This window comes from Crotalus tigris, unplaced genomic scaffold, assembly GCF_016545835.1.
Source record: "Crotalus tigris isolate CLP2741 ecotype Arizona unplaced genomic scaffold, ASM1654583v1 scf7180000021272.97247, whole genome shotgun sequence".
NCBI lineage: Eukaryota > Metazoa > Chordata > Lepidosauria > Squamata > Viperidae > Crotalus > Crotalus tigris.
Window position 1 is genome coordinate 57849 of NW_024098428.1, and position 10987 is coordinate 68835.

General features: G+C 37.6%; 1 protein-coding gene across 1 annotated transcript; it reads left to right on the forward strand.

Annotated features, from left to right (window-relative positions):
* The first annotated feature begins 4103 nt into the window (after window positions 1-4103).
* On the forward strand, window positions 4104-10987 carry LOC120320264 (vomeronasal type-2 receptor 26-like). Its single transcript, XM_039369841.1, has 5 exons — window positions 4104-4418; window positions 5525-6361; window positions 8263-8490; window positions 9570-9701; window positions 10049-10987. The coding sequence occupies exons 1-5, from the start codon at window positions 4104-4106 to the stop codon at window positions 10985-10987; spliced, it is 2451 nt and encodes an 816-aa protein (XP_039225775.1).

Genomic DNA, 10987 nt, shown 5'->3' on the forward strand with positions numbered 1-10987 from the left:
TAATTTTTTGTTGCCCAGGCTCGGAATAGATCTTCGGAAGCGGCATCCACACAAAGAACCGGTTTTCCCCATATTTGAATCCCACCACTGGGGGAGAGAGTCAACTACATTTGAATTAGAAAGATAGAAATACTGTGATCCTTGTTTCAGAATGTGTGAGAACTGTTTTAAGTCATTTGGATTTGAGCACAAATCACGTCACTGAATCAATATGCTCTTCAGTACACTAACATTTTTTCTCTCTTTGCTAGTCAATAGATAGTTAATCTACTTTCATTAGATTTCCCACAGTTGGTTTGACAGACCAAGGGAATACATTCCTAGGGAAAGCCTGTTTCATTTTTAAATGCCATGAGGTATATAAATGTCCTATTGATCTGATGTGAAGAATTCAGTGCTGTGCCATCCTGTCTTTATAATATTATTCTAAGTACAGTATTTTAGTTAAGTCCTTGTATAATTAAGCCAGAGGTGAAATATCATAATCCAGACTCTGAATAAAAGATAGGGCCCCTTTGGTAATTCTCTATTACTTCTTCTTTCTATCTTCAAGTCCCTGAAATCACCTGATTTCTTACTGATATAAGGGGCGACAGAAATATTATTTATCCCAATCCACCCACCTTCTAAGGAAACCTCAAAAAAATGTACCCAGGGAACAATGGGGAAAATATTACTTGGAAGTGGATCTTTCCCCACTTCCAAATAATAAAAAAGTAAATCAAACCCAGCACATTGGTTTCTGTTGAGATCTCATGATATTGCATCCTCTCCAATCAGAAGAGACAGACACCTAGATGAATAGATGTTATTGTACTGCAGTGTTTCCCAAACTTGACAATTTTAAGGCATGAACTCCCAGAATTCCACAGCCAACGTTGCTGGCTGTGGAATTCTGGGAGTTGAAGTCCTCATGCCTTAAAATTGTCAAGTTTGGGAAACACTGTTGTACTGGATTGCCTGTTCCTCCCATATATTTCAAAGGTAAAGTCAAGGTGTGTGAATAATGACATATTTCTCTTCCCATGAATTTGGAAGGAAATCAGGTAAGAGGTTTGAAGTGCCAACACAGAAAAGTCCATACTTTGCAATCTACACCTTTGGAATTAGAACTTCAGATGGATCTGTGATAATTCGCTGCAGGACAACTCATGACAGCCAACTCACTGAGGGACAAGAGTTACACTCAGGGCTTTTTTTCTCATAGAACACTCAGAACGGAGGTCCGGCACCTTTTTGGGATGGAACCTTTTAGGGTAGGCAAGGCAGGTTGTATTACGTGTGTGATTTCCGGCACGTTTTTTTTTTAGGAAAAAAGCACTGGTTACACTAATGTCTAAGAAATGGTGGAATAGAATCATTTAAAAAAGGATACAAAAGGAAAGACAAAATGAAATGGGAATGTCAAAAATTAAAATATTTTTTTTAATTATTTTAAATGATTATATTAAATTGTTAAATTGTCCCATGTTGACTTGTTCCATGGTGAGGTGGCCAGAGCCAGTTGGCCACAATGAGTTGGCTATGGTGAGTTGTCCCATTCTGGCTTCAGATTTATGTTCATCCTTGAAGCAACTGATTTTTCAGGAAATATATGTAATTAATTTACTTATACTCCATCAGATGGGTTTTGGAGAATGCCATGGATAATGTCTCAGGTGCATATTTAACTGAAAGACTCAAATCTGCTCATTGCATAGCATTGAGCATGGTCTCAGCTTCTCAGATTTTGTTTACCCCTTCAACTTCAGCCTTTTTTGGTATTGCACTCCAAAGCACCATCTCCTGACCCCCTACTAAATAATGTATGACAGCAAATGTCATCACATTATGAGGAAGTCATTAACAGGCCATTTTTCAGATTAATGCACCAGGGAATTTCGACTAGATCTTATCTGTAATCATGAAGACTGATAGTCTTCCACATTTTGAAAGATACAAGACATTTAACAGGGCCCTCCAATAGGTTGTCCAATATATCATCATCTGGAGTTAACCATTCTGGGGTATCTGACTTTATATTGAGGAAGATGATTTTATCCACATCAGACAGAATAAGATGGAATTACAATGGCCTGCTGACTAGTTCAAGAGTGTTGAACTGTTTTTCCACATTTTAATCTTTAGAATCCCAAGAATAGGTTTATAGAGTAAAAAAAAAATCAAACTTCCCTGAATTATTGATTTCTTGATTCTCAGATTAGGATTATTGTCCTGAGCCAAACAAAATTCATTTCTCTATCTTCACACTTTTGTGGCAATGCTCGTTCCCAATTCCCCTTCTAATTATTAAAATCATAATTATTTATTCCCCTTTGAACAAGGTTTATTGGATTTCCACCATCCCAATTAGTTACCAATCAATGTGACAACAAATGGGATATATAGCACCTGAAAATCTGATTTATAACAGCCTCCTTCTATGATGAGAGCAGAGGTTGGAGTAAAATCAAGCAAATACTGTAACAGTCTGCAATTGCAGATAACTCTTCCAAATCTGGGGCCAAACTAGAACTTCTTTACCGTAGTCTTCTGTGAACTTTGAGATTTAACTCTGTGCTGAATAAAGAACTATAGGAAGGATCTTCTGCAGTATGTATCAAATGTTGCTGTTGCTGCATAAACAACTTTTTCTTCTTCAGCTTCTGTCTCAAATTCCCTGTGCCTATATGCTGATGAAATGTCCACTTAAGGTGATAATAGAAGAAAAGGAATGTTTCCATTATTACAAGCCAGGAGATTATTTAATTACTGGAATATTGTCTGGAACCTTATCTCTACTGTACCAATTTTCATTCTCCAAACCTCCAACCCACCAACTGAAAAGGTAACTGTCAGCAGATCCAGGATTCTGGTCTTTTCTAGCAATGATTTCCTTTCCCCTATTCCTCACCTTGACAAAGGCAAGTCATTATTGCTTCTCCCAATTTGCTTTGGAGGAAAGGTTACTAGGGAACATGATGATTTTGCAAAACCTGAGTTCCTCCACTAGTGTCAACCTCAACACTGGGCAACACTGGGCATTGCCAACACCGTCCCAAATGACTCTTACCTGGATGGGGTTCTGCCTACTTTCAAAATGATTACCTTGGTACTGTGGAGAGTCAGCAATTTATTCATATTTATTTTATTTATTTATTAATAGTTAAGCAGTAACTCCCAATAAATTAATTGAATACCTCTTAAAAACCAAATTCAAGGAGGGGAGAGACTTTATATGTTAATGTTTAGTCACAGAGGATCACATTAATTGTAGTTAACTGTAGAATATAGGGAAATAATTCTAAAGTCATGAATATTCTGCAGCAAATCTCTAGATCTAAAGAAGGCTTATGAAGAGATATCCATCTTCAGATAGGAAATACCACTGGCTAATCTAGCACTTGAATCCAGCTATTAGTCATCTCCAGGGGGATATAACAGGGAGAAATCCTATAATATGACCACAACATATACATGTATACTTGGTAGCATCTCTCATTAGCATTCTGGAGGACTGGGAAGACACAGATCTTCCCTTAAGCATTGTGCTAGGATGGGGGTTGTGAGCTGTAAGCATATCTAGTCTGGTGCCTGGGGGTAAGGGCACTATTTTAATTATATTTTAGGGATTGTTGTGAACTGATATATTATCTCAGGAAATAGTTAAGTAAACAAAATAAATGCTTTGATTTTGCAAAAGGTTATTCTAAACAGATTGAAACAATAAAAGAAAGTACAAAGGTTTCTAACTATTGTGTTTGTTTTTCTTACCTGGTTACTAAAGTATAAGAATCATTTTCCTCATTTTTCACCCCAAGTCATAATTTGGAGATAATTGTAGGCAGAATCAGTTCTCGTAATTTTGGTAGGATTCTTTTGATCCTGACATAAGAAGCTTACTATATCTCCCTGATATTTCTTTTGGCAAGAAGCTCCTAGTGGTGTCAATGGGACTGTTCTTCTAATAGAATTTTCAAAGATATCTATCACCTGCAAAGATCAACTAAATTGAATAATTTAATTAAATAATGAGTGTCTGATTATCTTTTTGGCATTGCACTATATAGCTATAAAGCTACAGTAAATATGACATGCTTTTATGAAAATCCAAATTGAAGATGATGACCTTTGGAAATTTCTTATGTTGCAGTGAGAACACCTTCTACCACCTTCTGCCCTTCTTGTTGGCTGTTCATGAAATCAACCAGAATTCAAGGCTCTTACCCAACATCACCCTGGGCTACAACATCTATCAGAACTTTTTCAGTGCAAGAATGACATATGAGGCCATGATGGACGTGGTGTCCACAGGGCAGGAGAACATCCCAAACTACAGATGTGGAAGACAAAAGAACCTGCTGGCAGTCCTTGAAGAGGTGGATTCTGAACTCTTTGATCATGTTTCTAATGTCTTGAGCATTTACAAAATCCCACAGGTATAAAGCCAAATGAAATTAATTCCATGTTGTAAATTCTTCAGATATACAAATATATCAGAGTCAGAGAATAAATATTAGAAGAGCTGAAAAGTGACCAATACAAAAGAGCTGGTTTTGTATACAGAATCATAGAATAGAAAAGTTCAATTCCCTGCACGGGCCAAGAATGGTCAGACCACTACAAATAAATTGCTGTCCAATATTTCCTCAAAAATATTCAGCGATGGAGCTCCAGGACACAGGATGTTCCAACTCTTAATAACTTTCAGTGAGGAATTCCTCATTATTATAATCTTGAAACTGAAGTAAAAATTGGGAAAGAAAGATATGAAAGAAAAACGAATGGGTCAAGATAGTTTGAGGGCACCTCCAGAAAGCAGCTTTTACATACTTTCTCCAGTGTACAAGACAAAAGAAAGTATGTCATAATATTCTTTCCTATTTTGAACTGGAACTTGGCACAATGCCAGTTGTCTTGGTTTTTTTTTTAAAGTTAGATTATTAAACAGACTTCTGCATTCCATATGTCTGAAAGAAATTCAACCAATTAAAGAGTTCACATAGAAATATTTGAAAACAATTATATGAATGAAGACAATGAAATAATATAGCAATATTAAACAATTGCTAGGGGGGATATAACAAACAATATTTCAACTCCAACATATGAAGCAATGAAATAAGCAGTAATATTCTATGAGAATTTAACATGTTTGTCAGTTTAAAAAGATATTCCATGAGTGGATGGGTGCCCCACAGAGTTACAATGCGGGTAAAGAAAAGAGTATGTAGGGATCATGTGAGCGTAAGTTGTTGACAGCAAAAGTGCCGCATTGCATTTACTCCATCACTCAGGCAAAACTGCATGGGTAAGGGTTGACAGAGAGATGTGCTCCATCAGAACACCACCCACAGATAATTCAGAGCTCCCTAGTTTCAAAGGGAGCATACAAGACAACAGAAGGAACATCAAGGGAGCCAGTAAAATTCATGCAGTTATTGTTTGAAACTTCTCTCAGCAATAGAGAAAGGCCCTTAGATTCACCATGTGACTTTTATCATTAAAACTGACCCAAATACCAATACCTTCTGTTTTATCTTAGATCAACTATAATGTCATCAACCAGACTGCTGAGCAAAATAAACATTTTCCTTTTTCATATCGGATGACCCCAAACCAAAAACCTCCCTACTCTGCAATTGTCAAGCTGCTCCTGCATTTCCAATGGACGTGGATCGGCCTCCTTTCTCTGGACAATGACAGAGGAGAAAAATTCAAAAGAAGCTTGGAAGCTCTTGCTCTAAAAAATGGGATTTGCATTGTCCTCTCAGGAACCATCCCAGAAGCAAATATGAAGACAAGTGCTAGAGACACCCTCATGCAAGAAAAACGGGAAATGTTCCTTTCTCTTATCAAGAGTCAAATAAAAATTATAGTATGCCAACTGGATTTTAAGGCCTCGGGGATACTAACAACAATAATACAAGAGCTTGATAAGAGTAAGAAATTCATTGTGGGAAGAGTGTGGATTGCAACAACTTTGACAGCTTTAAGTGTAGTTCTTTTTGACCTGTTGGTTGATCTCCAAAATAAATATGCTTTGTTTTCCTTCCTCATGCAGACAAAGGGAAGGGCTCAGTATTATGACTTTAAATCTTATACATCTATGGTCACAGTGTATGGAAAGGAAGCATTCCAATGTTCCATTTCAAGTCCTTTGTTATCTAAGAAGGTTTGGAAAAAATGCAAAGAAAAAGAGAACTGGGAATTCCCACCCCATGATGTGATTGCAAGAATCCTCTCTCAGGATCCCTCCGGTATTTCCAAAGTAATTCAAAATGTGGCATGGGTCCTCAGTGCTGCCTCTTCCTCCCAATGGAGTAAGAGGAGAATGCAAGTTGGATATTATGAATCATCCCAGATTGTGCAGCCATGGCAGGTAAGTCTTCTTCTTTGAGGTTCTACTGATTTCCCCCTTCCAATTGTTCAATATTAAATTAGATGTAGAGAGGGGTGGAATATTCCAAAGAACAATTGCCCAGTTTGTAGTATTTGAGAGTGAGTTTGAGAACTAGATGATGGAGAAAAATCTTCCAAAGTTAAACAAACTGTACTGGTATAGGATGCTTTTGTGACAGAAATAGCTCTATGCTGAGAATGTGATTTTCAAAATTAAATAAGCATCAGAATATTTCAGCAATCCTCAACACTTTTTGGGGATCACAAAGTGATCTAGTTTCCAAGCTAAGGAGTTCGGCTTGATTGTGTGTTCTGGATTGAATTTGGACTTTGCTAACTAAAGATTTCTAACATAACAACAAGATATAAATCAATGTCTTTTCAAAGCATCTTCTGAGGGCCAAAAAAGTTCATCCACACATCTCCTGAACTAATGTATAGGCTTCCATAGCTAGTCTTTGAAAGAGATAACATCACTATGCAATTTGTATTGCATTCCTAGCCCGGAGTTAAGCTCTGCTAACTTCATCTTGATAAATTGTATTCTCCATCTTTTCCCATTACAAGTTTTCCCATATCTCAAATGGTCTTAGTGCAGGTCAGGCTGTGATGGTGAAACAACAAAATGGAGAACATAAAACATAGAATAAAAGAGTTGGAAGGGATCTCAGAGATTTTCTAGTCCAACCCCTTACTCGAGCAGGAGAGTCTATAACCTTTCAGAAAAATGGTTGTGCAGTCTCTTTTTGATGCTCCAGTGATACAGCACCCACTACTTCTGAAGGCAAGCTATTTCATTGGTTGATTGCTCTCACCATTAGAAAATTTCTCCTGAGTTCTAGGTTGCATCTATCCTTGGTTAATTTCCACCATTGTTTCTTGTCTTGCCTATTGGTGCTTTGGAAAATAGTTTGACCCCATCATCTTTGTAGGATCCCCTCAAATAGTGGAAGACTCCTATCATGTTTCCCCTAGTCCCTATTTTCCTTAGACTAGACATACCAAATTCCTGCAACTGTTCTTTATACGTTTTAGCCTCCAGCCCTCTAATCATTTTTGCTGCTCTTCTCTGCAGTGTTTCCAGAGTTTCAACATTTTTTTTTAAATTATGATCACCAAAACTGGATGCAGTATTCCAACTATGTTCTTTCTAAGGCTTTGTAAAGCAATACTAGAATTTCATATGATCTTGATTCTATCCCTCCATTAATGCAGCTTAGAATTGCATTGGCTTTTTTGACTGCTGCCACACACTGTTGCCTGATATTTGAGTAATTGTCTACTAGGACTCCAAGATCCCTCTCACAGTTACTGACATTAAGCCAAGTTTCACCTAGTCTATATCTATACAGTTAGTTTTTCTTGCCTAAGTGCAAAACCTTACTTTTATCTATGTTGATAGATAGCTCTCCGTTTTCAAGTCTGTCAAGATCATTTTGGATCTTGGGCTTGTCTTCTGGGGAGATGGGTATTCCTCCCAGTTGAGTATCATCTGCAATTCCCTCGTCTAGATTTTTTATGAAGATATTGAAGAGTGTTGGGCCTAAAATGGAACCTTGGAGTATCCCACAGCTTATTCCCTCCATATGGATGTAGTTCTTTAGACGACTACACATTGAGTATGATTTGTCAGCCAGTTATAAACCATTTGGTTGTGGTGTTGTCTATCCCACATTTTCAAGAAAGTTTGATAAATGTCTGAAAAAGAGCTGTGGAGCCCTGGGGAATGATGAGAGAAGCTTCCCATGAAATGCTGAATGAATCTCTTTCAGACTGTAGAGGTGTTCTGACGAGGTTGAATTATTCAGAGTAACAGAATAATAGCAAGAAAAACATTGAATAAAGGCTCAAATTGTAATGTTTTTTTCTCTGCTTCTGCAGCTTCATAGGTTCCTGAGAAACTTCCAACATCACAATATTTCCAGAGATGGGATTTATTTTGATGAAAATGGAGTTCCTCTTGGTGATTTTGATATCATGCACTGGACATCATTTTGGGAAAAGTCTGATGCAGGGGTGAAAATTGGGAGTGTAGAAAGAGAAGCCTCCTCGGAAGTCAAGATTTCCATCAATCAGAGTGCCATTCAATGGCCAACATCATTTAACAAAGTAGCTGATGCTGCTTGGTCTTTACTCTTCTGTTTACCTCCATATGTGCAAACCTTTCTGCTCAGAAATAATACTTATTGAAGTCAATTGTGATGACTTCCAAATAAGCCTCATTAATTTATTAGATAATATTTTATTTTAGAGGTTTTTAAGTAATCTATCACACATTGGAACCTGGAGATTCTCAGTCATCCAGGTCATTGTTGTGCCAAAGGTGCTTTTTAAAAAGGCACCTGGAACTTGCTTTTCCTTGAAGACATTTTACTTTCTCATACAAAAAACTTCTTCAGTTCTGACTGAATTGTGGAGCATGGAAGGATTTGGAACTGCTGAAGGACTATATTGTAAACAGGATATAGATTCAGCAGTTCCAAGGTTCCACATCCATTTGCACTATTCAGGTGACCCTCCAAGTAGCCTTAACAACTCTCAGAAAGACTGCTAATGACCAGATGATTGCAAGGAATATAAATCCTTTTATCCTCCACCATTCAGTCAGAAGTGACGAAGCTTCTGAGATGAAAGGCGAAATGTCTTCAAGGGAAAACAAAGACCAGTTGCCTTTTGAAAAAGTACCTTTGGGAAAAATCCAGAATATGAAGAACTTAGCCCACTGAATTGCATAAGAGAAAGATGTCATTAAGAATGTGGTGAGGGAAATGAGGGCAGCTAAAAAAGTCATTTAAATAAAATTATACAATGATCAATTGTAAAAGAGAAAAATAATGACTGAAGAGAAAGCTAAATTTTGGAGGTTTCCTGAGAAAGCAAAGTTGGTAAAAAAAATAAATTATAGCATTCTCATAAATGCCCTAAGGAGAAAAAACTTTTGCAATGGAACTACTTTCCTTTGGAAAGAAGAATAAGGCAATGAGTCTGTTTTGGGATCTGCAATAGAGATTGATAGAGAAAGACAATCATCTTTCTTTTGCCGCTTTCAAGCAGACTAATAAAAGCCCATGCCACCAGTCCTTGACTGATTTTGCTCAGTGTGCTTCTGAGCTTCTGGAAACCAGTTGATTTCAGTAAACTCTTCTAATTCATATATTGCCCTGACTAATCTTTCTTTTTATGTTTAGACGGTGCCTTATTCAAGATGTACAGAAAGTTGCTCCCCAGGTTATGCCAAGCTTGTGAGAGAGGGGGCACCAGTTTGCTGCTATGACTGTTCTCTGTGTATGAAAGGAACATTCTCTGTGCAAGAAGGTATAGTAGGTGGCTCCAAAAAGAAAAAAAAAGAAAGAAAAAAACAGTATACAATCAATATTAATCTCTTGCTTTTTTAGGGTATTTGATAAAGAAGCAAGAAAAACATTAAATTTCTTGAAGGCATCCACAAACGTTTCAAAGATTGTTGATTTCTATTGAGTTGTAATTTTCTTGTTTGATCTCCGGCAAGAGGAGAAGCTGATAATCACATTTATCTTTAGCCTTTAAAAAAAGAATGTCGACTATTTTAATAAATGTTGTGTCATATGGATATCACTGGGCAGAAATATTATATTATTCCTTGAAAATGAAGTAATTGATTTTTGTTGTGGTTTTCATGCTCCTACAGTTGCAGAAACAGATACATGCTAACAATTTTTTTTCAGATGCATCCCACTGTGATAAGTGTCCAGATGACCATTATTCCAATAAGAAACGAGATCAGTGTGTCCCAAAAAGTATAAGCTTTTTATCTTATGAAGAATTGTTGGGATTCATTCTGGCTTTCTTTGCCATTGCTTTGTCCCTGATCACTGCCTTTATTCTGGGAACCTTCATTAAATACCGAGAAACTCCCATAGTCAAAGCCAACAACTGTCAACTCACCTACATCCTCCTGGTTTCACTCCTGCTTTCTTTCTTGACCCCTCTTCTATTCATTGGTCGCCCCATAAAAATGACTTGTTTGCTTCGACAAACCATTTTCAGTATTGTTTTCTCAGTGGCTGTATCTTCTGTGCTGGCCAAGACGGTAATGGTGGTGGTGGCCTTTCTGGCCACAAAGCCAGGCAGCAGCATGAGGAAATGGCTGGGGAAGAGTCTGGCCAACTCTATTGTCTTATCCTGCTCTGGTATTCAAGTAGGCATCTGTATGATATGGCTGGGAATTTTCCCCCCATTCCCAGATTCTGACTTTCATTCCCAACCAGGACACATCTTGTTGCAGTGCAATGAAGGCTCGGTTGCCATGTTCTACACTGCCCTTGGCTACATGGGTTTTCTGGCTGCCATTTGCTTCTTGGTGGCATTTCTGGCTCGAAAACTGCCAGGGAGTTTCAATGAAGCCAAACTGATCACCTTCAGCATGTTGGTTTTTTGTAGCGTATGGATCTCCTTTGTACCCACCTACTTGAGCTCCAAAGGGAAATACATGGTAGCTGTTCAAATATTCTCCATCCTGGCCTCCAGTCTCGGTTTACTAGTCTGCATCTTTATCCCCAAATGCTATATTATTATTTTGAGACCTGCCATGAACACAAAAGAAAATCTGATGATAAAAAATCATTAA